The 21,950-nt window shown below is 47.0% G+C and overlaps 1 protein-coding gene across 4 annotated transcripts in view; it reads left to right on the forward strand.

Moving 5' to 3' along the window:
- XAF1 (XIAP associated factor 1) overlaps window positions 1-21,950 on the forward strand; it is an 80,769-nt gene that overhangs the window by 2,426 nt on the left and 56,393 nt on the right. For 3 of the 4 annotated variants that reach the window (XR_010838373.1, XM_067022266.1, XM_067022267.1), the window contains exon 1: window positions 4,185-4,274. The exons of the other annotated variant lie outside the window; for it this stretch is intronic. Coding sequence is in view for 2 of the 3 variants with exons in the window: in XM_067022266.1 (XP_066878367.1) it covers window positions 4,195-4,274 (80 nt within the window). In the remaining variant the exon portion in view is untranslated. Of the gene's footprint in view, window positions 1-4,184; window positions 4,275-21,950 lie in introns of those variants that run through there. 4 annotated transcript variants of the gene reach the window in all.

Below are 21,950 nucleotides of genomic sequence, written 5' to 3' on the forward strand. Positions count from 1 at the left end.
TAGAGATAGTGGTCTCTGTCAAATGTCAGGGCAGGAACTGTCAGAGGGGAGAGATAATGTGGCTTTTCGAGGAGACCTTACATCCCTGCTTTCAACAATGTATGATATTTATCCCAGGAGGAAAGGCCGTCCCATCTAGCAAGATGTAAAGACCTTGATTTTGTGGGACCTCCTTGTGAGGTAGAGTACTCTCTGTTGGCAGGTACTGTGCTCTACCTCGTTTAATTACAGGGGAGTGCACTGGGCCTCCCAGGCGGATAGGGGCTCAGTCCAGGGGAACGTTAGAAAACCCCAGAGGCTACCCTAATGCTTCTGCCTCATAAAACTTCTGCTGTAGACTAACGATTAGACTTCGGAATTTCAGTCTTTGGTGAGCTTATTCATTCTTAATGTGACGGACCGCGTGCATTGGTGAACTTACTCATTCTTTTTAATGTGAAAGACATTGGTGAACTTACTCATTCTTTTTAATGTGAAAGACCGCATGCATTATATACACTCAAGTTTTTTAAGTGGACAAAGTAGTTACTTTTCTTTAACCATGTTCCTTATCAGTGTTTTCATTCCAAAGCAATAGGTGCTTAATGTAACAAATTAAATAATTCAAGATGTGTAAAGAAAAATTTAGTAATTTGTCCCTTTCCATTTCCATCCTCTGGAAATAATTCATGTCAGCAACTTGGTGTATATCCTTCTAGACCTTTCTGCATTAAGTGCTCCTAACCCCCTTCTTAGTCATACCTGGAAAAATGGTTGGAAGGTCACTGTGAAAAAGCCAAAGACTTGGTTTCTAGATGATTGATTCTCTTGGAAGGATGTAGGATTCTGGTAGCTCTTTCTTTTTGTTACACTTGTTTCATAAGAAGGGTTTTTACCTAGGTTTCTTCCTCCCGGTTTCATTTACTCATATTTCCAAACTGAAATCCAAAGAGATATACACAGAGCAAGGAAGTGTCAAAAAAGACAAGAGACATGAAAAAAAGGATGTGACAAGATTCTTGTCATATATACTGTATATCAGATTCCACAGCTTTAAAATGATCCTGTATGTTAAAGGAGCTTATATGTCATAATGTTTAAGGTACCTGCTGCATATTGTTAAATGTGTGCTACCCATACTGTGTGTCGTCATCCTTCCCACTTTGTCTTGGAAGCTCCAAAGGAGCGCGGGTGCTTTTGTATCTGTGACATGGTATACAATCGCTAGCCCAACGTGTGTGCAGTGAAGAATGAAGAGCAGTGCTGTCCCTCTATTCCCAGCCAGGAAGGCGTCGCATGGCTCCATCTACTAATCTGTTAGACTTACTGACCTAGGTAGTTAGTAGCCATGACCTGCCTTCAGTTGTTGCCAACCAGGTTAGTTCGGAAAAACTAAGTACCTGTCAGCACCTGTCATTCTCATAATCCATTCATTTATATGTAAGCTGAGGGCAGCTTACGAAGTTCAGCATATGTATTTTCTATCAGCCGTGTTGAAAATACTTGAAAGAATTCTGTTACTACAACACTCTTTCCCCAGATCACATGAGCCATGGAAAGAGTCAGGAGCCCAGCCAGCAAGGTATTTGGGTCAATGGCCCATCTAGATCTCCCAGGATTCCGGTTCCTCCATTCTTACTGCTGCTCCCATCCCAGCATAGCTGGTACTTGACCCAGCCTCTAGGGGGTTCCACAAGCTGTTAGGCTGGAGAAACAGTTCACCGTTTAAAAACTTTTTTTCCAAATGGTTGACCTTCGTGGTACAGATGGAAAAACAAGTCCATAGAAGCCAAAAGTAATTTGGACAGGAGCAGAGGTGCTAGCAAGCACTTTTGACTGCCTCCTAGAATGGTTTCTTTTGATAACCAAATGAAGGTAGGTCTAGTGTCCTTAAATTTAATTTACAATGAGCATAGTGGATCATACTAAAAATAGAAAAGGAAGAGAGACAGAAGTAGCATTTTACGGAATTCTACAGAGCACTCTCATTCCTGTGCGACTCCAAAAACATTATTATTTTGAAGCTCTGTTATTAAGTGCAGAAACATTTAGCATCATCATGGCTTCTTGATAAATTGGCCCCTTTATCATTATGAAATAACCTTATCTCTGGTAATGTTCTTTGCTCTGAAATCTATCTATTTGATATTAATATAGCTGCTCTAGCTTTCTTTTGATTATTGTTAAGATGGTGCATCTTGGGCTTCCCTGGTGGTGCAGTGGTTGAGAGTCCGCCTGCCGATGCAGGGGATGCGGGTTCGTGCCCTGGTCCAGGAAGGTCCCACATGCCGCGGAGCGGCTGGGTCCCGGAGCCATGGCCGCTGAGCCTGCGCGTCCGGAGCCTGTGCTCCACAACGGGAGAGGCCACAACAGTGAGAGGCCCGCGTACCACACACACACACACACACACACACGATGGTGCATCTTTTTCCAACCTATTTGTGTCTTTTTATTTAAAGTAGATTTGCTGTTAGTATTATAGTTGGATCTTGGTTGGGGTTTTTTTAAATCCTAATAATTTATGCCTTTTACTTGGGATGTTTAGACAATTTATGTTTTCTGTAATTATTGATGTAGCTTTTTGTTTTATATTTGTTCCCTCTGGTCTTTGTTGCCTTTTCTCCTTTTTCTTTTTTTAAAGACTAATTTAGTACTTTTAATTATTCCATTTCATCTCCTTTGTTGGCTTATTCACTTTTTTCATTTTAGTAGTTTCATGAGGGTTTAATATACATTTTTTGACTTTTCATATTCTACCTTAACATGATATTATACTCCTTGACCCATAGTATAAGAATCTTACAAGAGTATACTTCTGTTTTTCTTGACTTTTTTGCTATTGTTGTCATACATTTTACTTATACATGTTACATATCCCACAGTACATTGTTAGCATATTAGCTTTAAACAGTGGATTGTCTTTTTTTTTTTTAACTTTTTTTACAGTAGGTCCTTGTTGGTTATCTATTTTAAATATTCAGTTGATTGTCTTTTAAAGAATTTTAAGTGATAACTTTTAAAAGCTCTACTCACATAGTTAGCAGTTTTTTTTTTGTTTGGTTGGGGTTTCTTTTGTTTGTTTGTTTGTTTTTTTTTCGGTACGCGGGCCTCTCACTGCTGTGGCCTCTCCCGCTGCGGAGCACAGGCTCCGGACGCGCAGGCCCAGCGGCCATGGCCCACGGGCCCAGCCGCTCCGCGGCACGTGGGATCCTCCCGGACCGGGGCACGAACCCGCGTCCCCTGCATCGGCAGGCGGACCCTCAACCACCGCGTCACCAGGGAAGCCCTAGTTAGCAGTTTTGATGCTCTCCACTCCTTTGTATAGATCCAGATTTCCATCTAGTAGCATGTTCCTTCTGCTTAAAGGACTTCCTTAATCATTGCTTCTAGTGCAGGTTTGCTGGTGATGAATTCTTTTAGTTTTTATATGTCCAATAAAGTCTTGATTTTGCCCTCATTTTTGAAATATATTTTGAAAATCATCAATGTAGTCTAATCCGGTTGTTTTACTTAATAAGGAAACAGAGGTACAGAGTGAGAACATCTTGCCGGTCACACGGCACTTAGCCTACCTGCAGTGGCACTGCCCCCTCTCAGAATAGCAAAGATTTTGCCACTGGAAACTCATTCATTTAGTTGTCAGTGGCCTGTCCACATTACCCTTTAAAGATACCAGGAGAAAGGGCTAAAGTAATTAAACTGCTCTTTAGTGTGTCTTTGTTGATCCGATTACCTCATCCAGAGCCACTTCATCCATTAGGCGTGGCAGGCTATAACCCTACGGGTTGGGAACTTTGTAAGGGCCTCTGCCAAAATGGTTGAAGCTTGAAAACTCCATTGGCTTCAAAATACAAGAAGAAGAAAATAGCAAAATTGAAATCAATAAGTGCCAATGTGCACACATTGTAATATATGTGATAGGATATGGATCAGGACCTCCAAAAATAAGAATATCGAAGACCCAGGTCTTAAAATGGCTCTGCCAAGGTAACTATAAACTGATATCTGGACTCTGGTGAGATGACAGGGTAGGGCCTCTCTCCAAAAGTGATGAGACTGATAAGACTTCGGCCAGGGGCAGCCTAGAGATCTCAAGTTTCCTTTATTTTCTTTCTTCCCTCCTTTGACCAGACTGACCTTCCCACTGACTGAAAAACTAGACCTCGGATAAGTGAATTCACCCCTCTGGGCCTCACTGCCCCCACTGAAAATGAGATGTTTGGACTAACCTTTAGATCTGTGATTCCCAAAGTGAGGAATGCAAATGTTGCTGGTGTGCAAGAGGATTTTAGGAGGTATGGAAACATTTTTTATTTTATAATTAAATATTTATTTCAGTGTGTATTAGATAAAAAAATATAACTAGCCCCCAAACGTGTTACTTCAGCTATAGTAGGCATTTAAAAATGTTTAAGTGAATTGATTTAAAGAAAAAATAATCAGATTCCATAAACAATCGGCCGTGGGTGTGGCCAGAAGTTTGAAAGTAATATGGAATACACTGACTGATGTTTGGGAAATGAGGCACTAATTTAGTTCCTTAAGTGAATGTATTTTGAACTCCATGAGAAAGCCTGGGGCTGTGACGTCAATTTAGTGGATTGTAATCAACATTTTTCTTATTAATGAAATAAAAATAGAAAAATATAGAATATATCAGAGTGTTCACACATAGTAAAGGTAAGAATTGCTTTGTGAAATTTTTCTGTATTGTCACAGTGTAAAATATGTTAATATTGAGAGTCACTGTCCAGAAAATTGGAGGAAAGTGCATCCTGTGAGTCCATGACCATCTTTTTTTTTTAACATCTTTATTGGAGTATAATTGCTTTACAATGGTGTGTTAGTTTCTGCTGTACAACGAAGTGAGTCAGTTATACATATACATATGTTCCCATGTGACCGTCTTTGAGTTTGTGCCATGACAGACAGTGGACAGCAGAGGTCAGGCAAACCCCACACGGCAGCAAGTGCTGATCCTTAGCCCAGCAGAAACCTCAAGGGAATGCCAAGCGGCTCAGAGGCCTGACGCCAGTCCTGAGGTGACAATTGTTAACAGAAAGTCCAGCTCATTGGCCTTCAGGGGTGACCACTACTGAGAGCGACCAGAGCTCCATGAGCACCCTGGTCCTCCCCTACGGCGGGACGCTCCAGGTGGCACTGCCGCAGCCACTTCCCGTCTTCCATCCCCAGATTGCGTTCTCAGCTCTGGACTTTGAGAACACCCCGGGGATGCTTCGGTGTCTAGTGTTTCTCAGACTAAGGCCCTGTGATTCAGGATTGGGCCCTAGCCGTGTTCATCTTGGAAAATCAAAGTATCTTCATGTTATGTGCCCACACTGATTTAAGGGAACACTCTCGTGTTTCACATTCCCTTCACCTTGATTATTGGAGAGTACCCAACACGCGCTGAGCACTCACTGTCCCCCAGGCACCGTTCAAAGCACTCCTGCTTTCCTCACATCTGCATGAGGTAGATCGGAACACTGGGGCGTAGAAAGATTAAGTGATTTACCCCAGGCTACCAGCTAGGAGAAGGAGGAGCCAGGCCCCAACCCAGGCTGGCTCCACTACTTGTGCTCTCCGCCATTAGCTTTTGCTGAGCTCTAAGAGAGGGCTAGAGAGCCTTCCCAAAGTCTCTTCTGCTCTACCCAGTGTCATATCCAGTGGCCTCTTTGGTCCACATCCTCCCTGACCCTTCTGTAGCATCTGACCCCAAGGACCATCCCCTTCTGGAAATTTTCTCCCCCATTGGCTTCCATGAGCTGCACTCTGGCCCCGTCTTCTTTCACTGAGTCCTCTCCCTGCCCCTGAAACCCTGCAAATATCAGTGGTCTCCAGAGTTCTTTCCTCAGCCTTCTTTTCTCACTGTGCATACCTCACCCCAGCACTCCTGGTGCCAACTGCTGCCTGAGTGCTGATGGCCTTCCCACCCAGACTTCTCTCCTGAGCAACTGGCCTGGACATCTTGCTCTTGATGGCCTAGGTTCATCTTCTACTTAAAATGTCCAAAACTGGCCCATCTGCCTCCTGTCCCAACTCCACCCCATAATTTTGGGCACATTCCCACACACCTCTGCCTGCGTTTCCTCAGTGAATAACGTCATCTGCCCAGCTGCCGAGCAGAAATCTGTTACCTCTGACTTCTCACCATTACACCCTCATACAAGTCAGTCCAGTGGATCTATCTGCTTTGTCTCTTGAGACCAGCCGTTGCCTTAGTTCAGAGTTTTGTCATCTCTCTGCCTGGTTTTCCTTTTCTCTCTTCTGATCCATCTCCAACATGCTACCAAAATTTTGTTTTGTGAAACACATTTCACTCTTTTCGTTCCCCTCTCCATCAAACACTTTCAGTGCAGAAGCACCTCCTAGGCTACGCCTGGCCTGGCCTTCAGTTCTCTGGCATCTCCGCCACCAGGCCCCTCCAGACACTCTGTGCTACAGCCGCTTTGTGCTTGTACTCACTCCTAAAAGCACACTTTCCGTGACCTGTTTCCAGCTTATGCTGGGACTCCAGCACCACTCCCTGAAGGAATGCAGAAGGCGAAACCAAAGCAGCTGCAGGATCTGGTGTTCTGTGAGGATGGTACACCAGGTATGGCTTATCCATTGTCCTTGTGTGACCAAGTGGGCACTTCTGGATGAAGCTGTGTCATGTACCAACACCCTGTCAAGCACATTAGTGTGCAGGGCCTGCATCCAATCCTGAGACCTTTAACTCAAGGCAGGAGCCTGGCTGTGATGCAAGAGATGCTATGATTCCCAGGAACCAGCATCATGACCAGGCCAGGCTCCCCATTGCCTCTCTGATCTCACCTATCACTCCCCGTACCCCCAATTCCTTTTCACTTTATTTGCCTTCATGCTAATCCTTAAATATGCCAAGTTTATTCCTGCCTCAGGGCCTTTGCACTTTCCATGTATACTGCCTAGAATGCTCTTCCTCAGATTTTTTAATGATTTGCCTCTTCACATCATTTAGGTATTACATAAAATATTGATTTTACTGATTAAATACCCCCAACCCTTATTTCACATTTTTCCGTAGCACTTACCACAATGCAAATTTATTTTATTCATTGCTCGTTTACTATCTGTGTTCCCCACTGGAAAGGCAAGGACCCTGACTTGTTTGTCACTATATCCCCAAAAGCCTGTAATGACACCTAGGACAGATCAGGTGTGTAATAAGTGTTTGTGGTAAACATGAGTGAGAGAATGAATGAATGGTCAGGATGAATTTCAGGACCCTCAGCAGTTTGGGCTCAGACTGAGACTGCCACTGTCCTCTGTCAGTCTGCGCAGGATTGGCTGGTGCTGAGCCCAGGTCTTTGGCAGGCTCAAGGGTGAGGAACTGGGGGAGGCCAGGTGAACTCTCACATTTACCCTTGGCCCTCTGATGATCCTTCTGCCAGGTAAAATCCTGCCTGTCCTCAAGGCCCTGCTCCATTTCTACCTCCCCAAGGAGCCTTGCCTAGTCCTCCATCCCACCCTGAGCCCACTTCCTAAGTGTTGTCCCTCCCCACTGTAGCTCCCTCTTTTTAGGGCACCCATGTGATTGCTCTTTAAATTACTCCTCATTGTTTACTCCTGTCTCTCCCATGAGATTGAAAGCACATCAAGGACAGGGACTATCACAAAGCCTCTTCGTGTTCAGTAACTATGCCTAGACCGAATGAACAAGGTTAGGTTTGTCTGGACACAGGCATGATCACTGAATGTTCTCAGCCCCTGTAAGTCAGGGCATCCCCTGGCAGTAAGCAGGGGGTGTAGCTTTTCTAGAGCACAAGTGAGGGCACATTTGGAAAGCCATACAGACTTTGAATAAAGACAGAATTGTTCGGTGACAGACGCTCACTCATGTACTACATGGTCGTTTCCCCTTCTTTTTATTCACCCATGATTTACTGAAATCCCACCCAGTGATTCTGAGATGGCCTCCAGGAGCTAGGGGAAGACGTAAACGGGAAGATTCAAGTTCAGAATCAGATCTGTGCCTACCTTTGGGGCAGGCCAGGATGGGTGACCCCACGATCCCTCCCTCCCTTTGCCTTCAGTCTGTTGTAAATTGCCTTCACCCCGTGATGCTTCAGCTGGGAGTCCGGACTTCAGCTGGCTTAAACAGATTGCCGTGCTTGCAAATAGCAAAGCACTTCAGAGCCTGCAAAATCACTTTATCCCTTTTCTTAAATGAAGATGCAACTCTACCATGTCTGTTCTGGTTTGGCTTCTTGGTCATAACCTTGGAGTGACTCAGCGGGCATCACCCAGACTCCCTGGGGCCACCAGAGTGAGCTGGCCAGGTGGGCAGCCTCAGCTAAGACTGTCTCCCAACCAGTCTGAGGTCTACGGATAGGCTTCATGGTTGGAGAGCTCCAGACAGGGAGCGGCAGGGTAGTTCCCTTGGGAAGACAGGAGTGTGTCGGGAGTCAAGGAGCACCGTTCACCAGCTACGGTGGGCCGCCCAAGCATCCAGGTGGCTGTTTTATGTAATTATTACTTTTTATGTACAGATAATTTTATTTTTGTTTATTTGACCTACCATGGTCTTCGTATTCCCTATTTGCAAAAATATTCACAGCGGCCATACTATAGCATGTTGGACATATGGATAGCACTGCACTCATCATCTTTTATGTACAAAGCTGTTATTTTTCTGTTGAATTATTTCCTTGCAACCCATTCCCAGGAGTGGAATTACCACGGGAAATGGGATGAACGTTTAAATAGCTCTAGAGCCGTATTGCCCAATTCCTCCCCTAAAAGGCTGTGCTAATTTATGGGGCCACTGACAGTGTGTTTAAGCAGCTTTTTCCACAGCCACGGGAGCATGAGATGTTACCATTTCCATAATGTGTGCTAATTTAAGAGGTGTGGAGTGGCACATTGCTACTCCAGTGTGCGTTTCCCTGACTGCATCGAGGATGAGCCTGTTGTAGGTACTGGTCCACTCTTAACGATGGCCTTCCTGCTGCGTCACCGGCCCTGTGTGTCTGTCTCTCTCCACCTCCCTGCCTCTCACTGAGCGTCGGCCTCATTCTCTAAGCCTGTCTGTCTCGGTCTTTCAGCCTCTGAATCCTGTCTTTCTCTGGTTTCTAACGGGGCAGACATGTGGCTGATTAGTGAAGGTCCTAGACGAGCCCTGACAAGCAGCCGGCTGGACCTGGACACTGGCCCCTGGCCTCGAAGGCCTCCCTCCCCAGTGAATCAGACAAAGCCCTTCCTTCCAGTGGGGGCTCATCTGGGCGGACCTCCCGAGAAATGGCTGGTAATGACCAGGCTGTCCCTCGGTGATCTCCTCCAGTGATGTGTTCCAGGCTCTCCAGCCTCAGGACAACTCGCCAAACAGACCTGCACATCCTGGCAGTTGGGAATGTGTGGTCTGACAGAGCCAGTGAGTGGGGCCCCCAGAGTCCAGACGTGTGGACAGCAGAGGGGCCCACAGTGGTGACAGCAGCCTGACCTGCCTTCCTGCTCCAGTGAGCCCCTTGCCTGAAGTGGCAGAAAGAGCTCACCTCTCAGGCAGAAAACCCACTTGGCCCCAAGTGGATAGGGAGCCCCCAGCACTCCATAGTGTGGCAGGGACGGGGGGCTGGCACACTGCTCCACTTCCAACGGCCTTGAAGGTTCATGGGCACTTGGGAAGATTTCAGAAAGGCAGCTGACCTCAAGGGAAGCTGTGCAGGTGCCCTTGATGAGCCCCTGTGATTGGTGGGTTGCTGAATCCAGGCTCCGGACCTGCCTGCTGCCCCTTGTCACGGAGGCAGACAGGCCTTGAGAATTTGGGCTCCTGCAGTCACCTCTCAGACTCCATGGATGGTTCCCAGCACATTAGAATACAAGAGATTGTTAAAAGCCAGACAGGAACTCAAACATCAAGTTTTCTACCCTTTCATCTAATATTCTTAACACTCAGCTGTTTCTTTTTTTAAAAATAATTTATTTATTTTTGGCTGTGTTGGGTCTGAGTTGCTTTGCACGGGCTTTCTCTAGTTGCAACGAGCGGGGGCTGCTCTTCGTTGTAGTGTGAAGGCTTCTCATTGCGGTGGCTTCTCTAGTTGTGGAGCACGGGCTCTAGGCACGTGGGCTTCAGTAGTTGCAGCACGTGGGCTCAGTAGTTGTGGCTCGTGGGCTCTAAAGCGCAGTCTCATTAGTGGCACGTGGGCTTATTTGCTCCGTGGCATGTGGGGTCTTCCCGGACTAGGGCTTGAACCCGTGTCCCCTGCATTGGCAGGAGGATTCTTTTTTTTTTTCCTTTTTTTTTTTTAACATCTTTATTGGAGTATAATTGTTTTACATTGTTGTGTTAGTTTCTGCTGTATAACCAAGTAAATCAGCTCTACGTATACATATATCTCCATCTCCCCTCTTGCGTCTCCTTCCCACTCTCCCTATCCCACCCCCTAGGTGGTCACAAAGCACCGAGCTGATCTCCCTGTGCTATGTGGCTGCTTCCCACTAGCTACCTATTTTACATGTGGTAGTGTGTATATGTCCATGCCACTCTCTCACTTCGTGTCAGCTTCCCCTTCCCCCTCCCTGTGTCCTCAGGTCCATTGTCTACGTCTGCGTCTTTATTCCTGTCCTGCCCCTAGGTTCTTCAGAACCTTTTTTTTTTTTTAGATTCCATATAGATGTGTTAGCATGCAGTATTTATTTTTCTCTTTCTGGCTTACTTCACTCTGTAAGACAGACTCTAGGTGCATCCAACTCACTACAAATAACTCAATTGCATTTCTATTTATGAGCTGAGTGATATTCCATCATATATATGTGCCACATCTTCTTTATCGATTCATCTGTTGATGGACACTTAGGTTGCTTCCATGTCCTGGCTATTGTAAATAGTGCTGCAGTGAACATTGTGGTACATGTCTCTTTTTGAATTATGGTTTTCTCAGGGTATATGCCCAGTAGTGGGATTGCCGGGTCATATGGTAGTTGTATTTTTAGTTTTTTAAGGAACCTCCATACTGTTCTCCACAGTGGCTGTATCAATTTACATTCCCACCAACGCTGCAAGAGGGTTCCCTTTTCTCCACACCCTCTCCAGCATTTATTGTTTGTAGATTTTTTGATGATGGCCATTCTGACCAGTGTGAGGTGATACCTCATTGTAGTTTTGTTTGATTTTTTTTAAATTTTATTTTATTTATTTTTTATACAGCAGGTTCTTATTAGTTATCCATTTTATACATATTAGTGTATATATATCAGTCCCAATCTCCCAGTTCATCCCACCACCTCACTGTAGTTTTGATTTGCGTTTCTCTGATGATTAGTGATGTTGAGCATGCTTTCATGTGTTTGTTGGCAATCTGTATGTCTTCTTTGGAGAAATGTCTGTTTAGGTCTTCTGCCCATTTTTGGATTGGGTTGTTTGTTTTTTTGATATTGAGCAGGCAGGCAGATTCTTCACCACTGCGCCACCAAGGAAGTCCAACACTTAGCTGTTTTAAAAACTCTTATTATATAAGAAATGCGTGCCCATTCTTAAATATTTGAAAAATACAGAAAACAATAAAGAAGGAAATGCAATACTACAGATTCATCAAAGATAACTGCTGTTATATTTCCATCTCAACATTTTTTCCTATGGTTGTGTACATTTTTATTATCAGAGGTCATATAGTATATACAATTTTGTATCTGCTTTATTCACTTTAAATTAGATATAAGTATTTATATCTAAACATAATGAAACATAATGAAATATGTTTTATTTCATTTAAAATAATGAAATATTCTTTTTTTTTGGCTGCATTGGCTCTTTGTTGCTGCGCACAGGCTTTCTCTAGTTGTGGTGAGCGGGAGCTACCCTTTGTGGCGGTGCACGGGCTTCTCATCGCGGTGGCTTCTCCTGTTGCAGAGCACGGGCTCTAGGCACACGGGCTTCCGTAGTTGCAGCACATGGGCTCAGTAGTTGTGGCTCGTGGGCTCTAGAGCTCAGGCTCAGTAGTGGCACATGGGCTTATTTGCTCCGTGGCATGTGGGGTCTTCCCAGACCAGGGCTTGAACCCGTGTCCCCTGCATTCGCAGGCGGATTCTTAACCACTGCACCACCAGGGAATTCCCAAAATATTCTTCATAAACACTTTTAATTCCTGAATAAGAGTTTTGAGTGGACACACCATAAATACCTACTATTATCCAAATGTTGGGCATTTATGTTTTTCATTTTTCAAGAATGTAAAAACACACTGAAAAAAAAAACGCTGAGGTAAACATCTTTTAAGTGTAAATCTTTGTCCACAATTTGAATTTTCCCTTAGATTAAATTCATACTCATAGGGGTATAAACATGTTTTTAGTCTTTCTGTTTTGCTTTCCAGAAAGGTTGAACCAATAACACGTGCCTAAAACAAACAAACAAAAACACATGCTTATCTCACTACACACAGCTACATCAAGAAATATCATTTTTTTAAAAATTTACTTTTTTGAAAGGCAATGAGTCTGTTGCTTCCTTTTAATAGATAAACTGAGACTCAGTGAGGGAAAGAGACCTGCCTGGGGTCACCCCAGGAGTGTGTTATCTCATTCCATCCTCACAGCCTACGATAGTGGGGAGCTAAAGCACACAGACGGGGTAACCTGCCCAGTCTCTCACTCAGCGCACGAGGCGTGGAGCCTGAGTTCAATCCTACACAGTTGGAACCCAGGGCCCTTCACCTCTGTTCTGTACTTCATCTCTGTTCTTTGGCTGTTCTTCGTTCCCAGATATGATGCTGAAAGGTGGTTTGGGGCCAAGACCTGAAAGGACTTGGAGTTTGGATTTACCCTATAGACAGAGGGGCACCATTAATGGGTTCTTAAGCCTCAAGACTGTGTTTTACAAAGATGTTTCTGGTAGACTGGCTGGGGGAGGCTGGCGACAGGGAGGTTGGTTGGGGAGGTGCAGCACACAGATAATGTGAACAACAAAGAGGCCTGCACAGACCCATGCGCACGTGGGCTTGTGGGTTATGGGCCGTGGGCAGTCGGGAACATTAGGGGTCTAGGGAGGCCTCCTCCTGTTCCCTTTTCACTGGGCAAGGGCCATTTTTATCTGCTACACGTCAGGCAGAACCTGTGCCAACGGCCAAAGACTCCACCTCAAATCTAGCAAATAAGAGAGAGGATGGTATGGATTACGTTATATTTAAAACAAGCCCCACACAATGCCTGTAATTTTTTATTCTGACTCCGTAATTATAACTCAAGACCAGTCGGATCATAGTTATCCCCACACCGACCCGCTGTCAAGACACATTGAATTAAAGGCTTTGCTGCTTCTCCAGATTCTATTTTAGATGCCAAGCACTGGCAGGTAGCTGGCCTTTCACAAGGCTCGTCTTGGTGGAGCCCCTCACAGGGCAGCCCGAACGAAGCCCAGGTCAACACTGGGCTCTTGAAAAGACCGCCGATATTTGTGATGCTTTGCCCAACCTGAGCTTCAGGCCGGAGCCAGGGAGCTGGAGAGCTGAGGGAGCACCATCCTTGGAGCAGGCCAGCCGCCCTTGGTCAGGCCCATCTCAGAGCCTCTGCACTCTAGAAGATTCCTGAATGCTGCTCTCCCCCCGACCCTGACCAGGGTCCCAGGGTCAGATAGGCCAAGCCCTGGCTATTGGGCACAGTTGTCACAGATAAGCTGGCATTGCCATTGCCCAAAGGGGCCTAATTTAGAAAAGACAAGAAAAAGGAAACCAAAGGAACACAAGCCAGCCAGGCTTACACAGGCAGCCCCTGTGACTAACCAGGCCTAGGCTAATTAAGGCCCCCTCCCCATCTTGGGATCCACCAAAGAACACCACCTCTCAGCTCCACAAAGACGCCCCTGACAGAGCAAGAGTGGGGTTGGGTCCCTCCTCACAGACCTGGAGCCCCACTGCCCCTTCCTCCACGTGGCCCCCCACACCCAGTCCTGCCTCCAGGGAACCCTGTGGGGGAGATAGGCTGGCTCCTGTTTATCCATAAACTGCAGGCAGGCCTGGGCTCTGTCGGAGGTCCTTCACATGTACGAACTCATTTACTCACATCTCGTAATCGTCGCTTTAGACGTGAGGAAATGGAGCGCGGAGAGGTAAAGTGTGGGGCTCCAGGCCACCCAGTCCATACGTGAAGGAGTGGGAGCTGGAACCCACTTGTCAGACTCCTCCAGATCACACGGCTCGTCCATAGGCAGCTTGCCTGAAACCGCCAGGCCTGCTCCCAGCTGCTGCTTGGTGGTTTCACACCCCTGGCAACTTGCTAAGCACTTGGGCCCAAGAAAGCCCAATCCCAGTACCTGTCTTAACACAGCTTTCTGCAGCACACGGCTCCTTGCCTCAGCCAGCTCCTTGCACAGACCCTTGCTCTTGTGTCCCACAGGAAGAACAGACAGTTCCTTCCTCAGGCCTTTGATGCATCTTGTACTTCTGTCTTGACATTTAAGACATTATTGTCACCATTCACATGACTCTCCTACTAGACTTCTTGGGGGCAGGGCCTGTGTCCTGTCTCTTTGTTACTAGTTTGACACCTGGCACATAGTGGCTGCTTGCTGTTTGTTTTTTTGGTTTTTTTTTTTTTTTTTTTAATTTATTTCTTTTTGGCTGTGTTGGGTCTTCGTCGCTGCGTGCCGGCTTTCTCTAGTTGCGGCGAGTGGGGGCTACTCTTTGTCGCGGTGCACGGGCTTCTCATCGCGGTGGCTTCTCTTGTTGTGGAGCATGGGTTCTAGGCGCGCGGGCTTCAGCAGTTGTGGCTCGTGGGCTCTAGAGCGCAGGCTCAGTAATTGTGGCGCACAGGCTTAGTTGCTCCGCAGCATGTGGGATCTTCCCGAACCAGGAATCGAACCTGTGTCCCCTGCACTGGCAGGCAGATTCTTAACCACTACTCCACCAGGGAAATCCCTGCTTGCTGTTTGTTGCAAGAAAAAAGGAGAGTCTGAAAAACCATTCATCCTTCAAAACTAAGCCTAGGATAGATCCTGGGAAGGCTTTCCTGATTCACACAAGCTGAGTTAACCCCATCTGCTCCTATACAATCAGTAGGAGGAGTTTACTTGGTACACCTTTGGGGGCAGGGACAGAACCCGATTCTTCCCTGTGGCCCTGTCTCTCAGCACAGAGCAGGCATCTAGCAGGGGTCAGTAAATGTAGAACTGAATTGCTCTTTGCTTCAGAGTCCCAGATAAAGGGCACCATGACCTGAACCAGCCAGCTGCCCAAGTCACCAGGCTGAAACCACCGAGGGCTGGCATGCCAGGGATGTTTGCTGAGGAAGGGAACACCGAAATAAAACCTAACTTTAAAAAAGAAACACACCCAATAGGTCTTCTATTTCTATGAAAATCAGCTCTGTTTTTAGGTAACTGCCATCCTGCCTCACCTCCCCAAGGTGGGCCCTGCCTTCCCACAGGGCCCCTCTACACCCCACCCGGTAATCATGGCCTTACCTGCCCCCATCCCCTCCCCTGTTTGCTCTCTGGGGTTTCCCTCGATTGCAGGGTGAGAGCTGCCAGACGCCCCAGAGGCCTGTCTCGTGCCGGCCCCAGACTCCCTCCCTCCCTCCCTGACCTGCCCTTGCCGGGGCCCAGGTCTTGTGGGGTGGGGGAGAGGCAGGCAGGGCAGGGAGTCAGCCCTTTAACTGAGCCAGAGCAGGGCAGCTTCACAGCTAGGGGCACAGGAGCCAGGCCCTACTCCTCCCAGGTCTCTGTCAAGCCAGCAGGGCCCCACTCCCTAGTTCAGACAAAACTCGAGGTGTGCATGGCACAGTGAAGAGAACGGGGCTTTGGTGTCAGGCTTGCGGTGCTGGGCCTGGGCCTGGGTCCTCCTCCTCGGCTGCCAGCATCTAGGTAGGCCGCCTACCTCCCACCCTCTCCCAGCTTCAGACCCCTCCCTGGCCAAACAGAGCCGGACCTGCTGCACGGGTCTGCTGAGGGCCACTCCACGATGAATTTCTCGCAGGGTGAGAAACTTGGATTGGAGAGCAGCAACTCCATGCTTCCTGGGTGCTCATCAAGAATCAAGCTCTGGGGACTTCCCTGGTGGTGCAGCGGTTAAGAATCCACCTGTCAATGCAGCAGACACGGGTTTGAGCCGTGGTTCGGGAAGATCCCACATGCCACGGAGCAACTAAGCCCAAGAGCCACAACTGCTGAAGCCCACGTGCCTAGAGCCCGTGTTCCACAGCAAGAGAAGCCACCGACCACAATGAGAAGCCCACGCGGCAACGAAGACCCAACACAGCCAAAAATTAATTAATTAATTTTTAAAAAGAATCAAGCTCCAGGCACCCCAGCCCTGTCCTGTGAGCCTCCCTCTGGCTCATCCTCACCTCCTCCATCAGCTCCTTTGTCCCAGAGTCCCACTGGAGTCTTAGGGAGCACCCCACTCTCTGGCAAGGTTCCTGCTTCTCACGGAGAGCCAACAGGGTGAGGGACCCTCAATACCTTGGCAACTCCCCCCAGCCTCCAGCCAGATTCTAGGAAGAGACCAGGGCAAGCCTGAGGCGGGGGTTGGGCTGAGGCCCACCGTCCTGGGAAACTTGTGAGCCTCCCTCACAGCTCAGCACTCAGGCAGGCATCCAACTACCCACAGCTGCGGTTTCCAGAGAGCCGGGCCTCCCACCGCAGGGACAGTAAGCTGAGAAGCACTGGAGCTATAAATGTGAAGTGGTGAACCATGGGACACTGCCGCAGCCCCACAGCGGGCAGGAGCCCCCGCCCCCACCGCCTCCCTGCCTCCTGGCAAGCTTCAGGCCCCGCCAGGCCTCTGAGACAGCCCAGGCCTGTCCACCGGCTCCACTCTGGGCTCTGAGCAGGGCTGCTGCCCCACTCCCACCCCCAGGAGGTCCCAGGCACAGTGTAAGGCCCGGCTGGGGGCAGGGCAGGCAGGACACCACACAGCACTTTGTACACCAGCGGTCAGGGCCTCTGGTCTTACCTTACAAGCATCATCTTATTTTATGTTGACTTATGCAAAAGGAGGGGGGCCCGTAATCATTTTGAAGCTTACTGCTTCTAAAGGTCTCACTCCTCCCCGCGGGTGGTACCGAGTCACAGCTTCAGATCCATCTGGAGGCTACCTTGGGCACAGTCAGAGTGACCTTGGGGTGGACCTGGGGCTCATGTGGTCCTGATGGGCATCCTCACAGGCCCTGCCAAAAAGGAGACCCCGGGAGCAGCAGTGTTGCCTGATAACATAAAAGCAGCCCCTTCACCAAGTGCCCGCCCTGTGCCCAGCCCAGAGCTCTCAGACCATACAAGGGTCATTGTTTCACAGGCGAGAGACCACACCCACGGAGGAAGTCCGGAGCCTGGCTGTGCCTCACGTCTCACCACCACTCCCACACTTCAGACCTGGGCGGGAGTGCAGTGCAAGGTGGGGAGCAGGGGCCCATCTGGAAGGGTCTGGGGAAACAGAGAACAGGAAGGAAGCCCCCTCTTTCTCTCCTCTTAGAGCCTGTCAAGGACAGGCCTCTTCTCCAACACCCCTACTCTGCTGGACTATCTGTCCCCTAGCACAGGCCCCTCCTGTTAGGCTAGGGAGCTGGCCAGGAAAGATAAAGTCACCCTCAGTGTGTCTGTCACCTGCCCCACATGAGAGCTCAGAGGTGAGCCCTTGGGTCTCTGGGAAGGCCACACACAGTGGGATTGTCTTGAGCGATATCACTTCAATATCCCTTAGCTGGCGCCCCTCAGGGAGGTGGACAGAGATGGATACCTAGGGAGTTCCATCAGCCACAGTGGAGGCCCGGCCAGGAGGAAGCACTCTGGGCTGGGTGATAGGCAGGAGAGACAGCGAGGGCTTCTAGACATGACCCCACGCCCAAGGGTCACTGGCCAAGGAAGCAGCTGGCAGCCTGTCCTCCCCCCTTGTGAGTCAGGTATTTTGGCTTCCCAAGTCCACAAATGGGGAAAAACAGGCTGGGCAAATGTTTACTGCAGAAAACATTTGGTATTTCTTATTTGTAAGAAACTTGAAAACTTTACAGGAGGACGTAAAAGTTTAACATATGGAAGAATAACATTTTGTTGTGTAGCATGGATCAATATTATAAAGATGTCATTTCTCATCTAACCTAATCTATAAACCTGTTCTGATTCATTTAGTCATCTAATATGTATTGAGCCATTACTGTGTACCAGGTGTGTTCTAGGCACAGGGAATACAGGATTGAATGAAACAGGCAAAAATCTCTGCCTTCATCGGGCTTACAGTCTTAAAGATAGGAGAGAGATAGACAAACAAAATAAAGAACTAAAGAAGTAAATTATATAGTACGCTAGATGAAAAATGCAATAGAGAAAAATCAAAGACATTATAGAGAGTGTGGGGTGGGTGGGGAGTTATAATTTAAAACAGGCTGAGTGGTAGTAACATTTGAGCAGAGATTTAAAGGAGGTGATGGGGCAGGAGTGTACTTGGTGTGCTCTAGGAGCAGCAAAGAGGCCTGTGTAGTTAGATCAGAGTGAGTCAGTGGTTCTTAGACATTTGAGGATGCCTGGAGACATTTTTCATTGTCACAACGGGAGGTGGGAAGTGCGGGGTTGCTGCTGGTCTCTGGGTGAATAGGTTCCAGGATGCTGCTGAACATCCTGCAGTGCACAGACAGCTTCCTACCACAAAGATTTATTTGGTCTGAAATGCCAGTTGTGCTGAGGTTAGGAAACCCTGGAGAGTGAGGCAGAGTAGCAGAGAGATAGATAGTCAGAGAGGTAACTGCCAACCAGGTTTTTTTTGGAACTAGAGAAGCTGATTCAGAAATTCTTATGGAAAAATATGTGATAATAGCTGGGGGCAGGAGGTGGGGAGGATTAAAAAGAAGAATAAACAGAGTTTTACCATAATTTAGCATACACTATAAATACACTTACGACAAATGACTAATTTCCTTAATATATAAAGAGTTCTTATAAGTGAATAAGAAAAGGCCTTTTTAAAAAACTCTTAAAAATAGGAAAAAAGGAGTTTTCCCCCAAAAAAAGGATACACAAATGGATTATAAATATGTGAAAAAAATTATAAATGTTACTTGCAATTTAAAGAAATGAGAATGAAAATCATGAGATAGCATTTTGCAACTATCAGAGTAGCAATGATTGAGAAATTTGATTATATACAGAGTTATTCAGGATATGTGAGAATATGGCTTCATGCACAGTTCTTTTTTTTTTGGCTGCATTGGGTCTTCGTTGCTGCGTGCGACCTTTCTCTACTTGCAACGAATGGGGGCTACTCTTCGTTGCAGTGCACGGGCTTCTCATTGCGGTGGCTTCTCTTGTTGTGGAGCACAGGCTCTAGGCGCACGGGCTTCAGTAGTTGTGACACATGGGCTCAGTAGTTGTGGCTCACGGGCTCTGGAGCACAGGCTCAGTAGTTGCAGTGCACAGGCTTAGTTGCTCCTCAGCATGTGGGATCCTCCCAGACCAGGGCTCGAACCCATGTCCCCTGCATTGGCAGGCAGATTCTTAACCACTGCGCCACCAGGGAAGTCCTCATGCACAGTTCTTGAGAATGTATATTGGCATAGCCTTTTTGGAAAGCAAGTTGGCAATATCTGTCCCAGATTTTTTTTGGGGGGGTGGGGGGTGCTGAGGCGCCACACAGCTTGTGGGATCTTAGCTCCCCTACCAGGGGTGGAAACCGGGCCCTCAGCAGTGAAAGTGCAGAACCTTAATCACTGGACTGCCAGGAAATTCCCCTCTTTCCCAGATATAAATACATATACATTTACATCCAGCATGCCATTCTAGGCAAGTATTCTACTCACGTACGTTTACAAAGATTTAAGTACAGACATGTTTATTACAGTCTTAGCAAAAGATGGGAAATGACCCAAATGCCCATCAATAGGGGTCTTGTTTATTATACGGTATACACTTACAATAGAATACTATGCAGCTTTTAAAAAGACTGAGGCTTACTCCTAGGCACACAGCCAAGAGAAGTGAAAACATATGTCCACAAAAAGACTTTTGCAGAGAATTTTATAACAGCTTTATTCAGATAGCCCTCAACTGGAGCAAACCTAACGTCCATCAAAGGAGAATAAACAAACTGTGACATATTCATACAATGGAACACTACTTAGCAACAGCGATAAAAGGAATGAATGGATACACACAACAGCAATGAATTTCTAAAGCATTTTGTTGCACAAAATAAATCAGACACAAGAATAGGTACTGTATGATTCCATTTACATGAATTTCAACAGGCAAAACCAACCCATGCTGACAGAAATCAGTACAGTGGTTGCCTCAAGAAGGTGCAGATTCCTGGAAGGGGCAAGAGAACCTTCAGGGGTTAAGGAGATGGAAATGAGGTGTTGCTTACACCTTTTATACAGTTGTCTAAATCACTGAATTGTACACTTAAGATCTATGCAATTCACTGAATTTAATTTTACCTCAGTTTATAAACAAAATTGGGAATTCCCTGGTGGTCCAGTGGTTAGAACTTGGTGCTGTCACTTCCGGGCCCTGGGTTCAATCCCTGGTCGGGGAACTAGGATCCCACAAGCTGCAGAGCAGCCAAAAATAAAAAATGAAAAAATAAAAACAAAATTAACTATTGAATGGGGAAATAAAGTCAAACTTAATATGTCCTGAAATGGAATGATCGCCAAATAAATTAAGGGGGAGGGGTGGAAACAAGGACAGAAAATGTGTATAGTATGCTCCCAGATGTAATAAAGAGGACACATACCTATTACATAAGCCTGTATACAGTTGGCCGTCTGTATCCTCGAGTTCTGCATCTGCAGATTCAACCAACTACCACGCAGGATCACAGATATGGGGGTGCCGACTGTACTAGGCCATTTTATACAAGAGACTTGCGCATCCGCAGATTTTGGTACCCTTGGGGGTCCTGGAGCCAACCCCTGCAGGCTGACTATATATGTATCGTGTCTGGAAGGACATGTAAGAAACTGTTGGGCAATGGTTACCTTTCTGGAAGGACCTGGAGGCCTCAAGGTCTAAAGTAGAGGGACATGTCTCGATACTTTTTTGTATTGTTGGAATTTTTTCACTGTGTTCATGGTAACTTTTCAGATATAAAAACTAGTTAAAATTTCTTGATTGGATAACGGTGTTCTGAGGTTGAATTGTCATATTTCTCTACCCTTGATAGCTGGAAGCAGGGACATAAATGCTGCTCTAACACTGCCAGCAGTGGGTGGCCTATGTCTCTGAGAGTAGAAGTGGGCATTTGCACAGGCATATCAGGGAAGTGCCTGGAAGGCGTTTCTGGGGTAGGGGAGTGAGAAGCTGGATCCTGGCTCAGGACACCGCGGGGAATAAACTGAATATCTATCTGAGCACAAGGATTTTGGCAGGAAATGATAAGCTTTCTGTTGGAGAATGTAAAAAGCCAACCCATGATGTGGAAGATGTATCATGATGGAATTTTTTTTTAATGTGAAAAGAAGCTTCTTTGGTGGGTTGGAAGACAAGGCTTTTAAGAGGATGTGGGACCAGGGGAGAGAGTACGCCAGAAAAAGGAGTTCTGAGCTAAGAATAGGACTTCCAGGTATAATTTTTAACCAGACAGTCCAGCATTTGGTCTTTATTTCCACAAACAAGAACATGCCATCAAGGGTCCTACCAGGGAATGTCCATATTCATTTTGAGAATTGGACCCTGTGCTAGTGAGCTGACTCCCTGCTTGAAGTCCAGAGCAAAAGTTTCATTATCCATTATTCTTCTGTGTAAGGGATGGTGGGGAGGAGGGAAGACTTTTCCTGTCCCAGGAAGATGCCCTGTTCACTGGCTTTGCCAGAGGAGGCGGTCCAGGTCTTTCCCTAAAGAAGTCCTCAGCTCAGAGGGACAAGGAAGGATCCCAATTCCAGGATCAACGGATAAGGAACCCTGGAGTGTGCATGGGTTCCTTGTGGAGTCATAAGTCCCTGGCAAAACAGTTCAGAGAGCAATCCTGGTCAGGATTATGTATTCAGCTAACCTTGGGCCCAAATGTCTGATGTATGCTAAGAAGAGAGAAATC

This window comes from Kogia breviceps, chromosome 19, assembly GCF_026419965.1.
Source record: "Kogia breviceps isolate mKogBre1 chromosome 19, mKogBre1 haplotype 1, whole genome shotgun sequence".
Lineage (NCBI taxonomy): Eukaryota > Metazoa > Chordata > Mammalia > Artiodactyla > Physeteridae > Kogia > Kogia breviceps.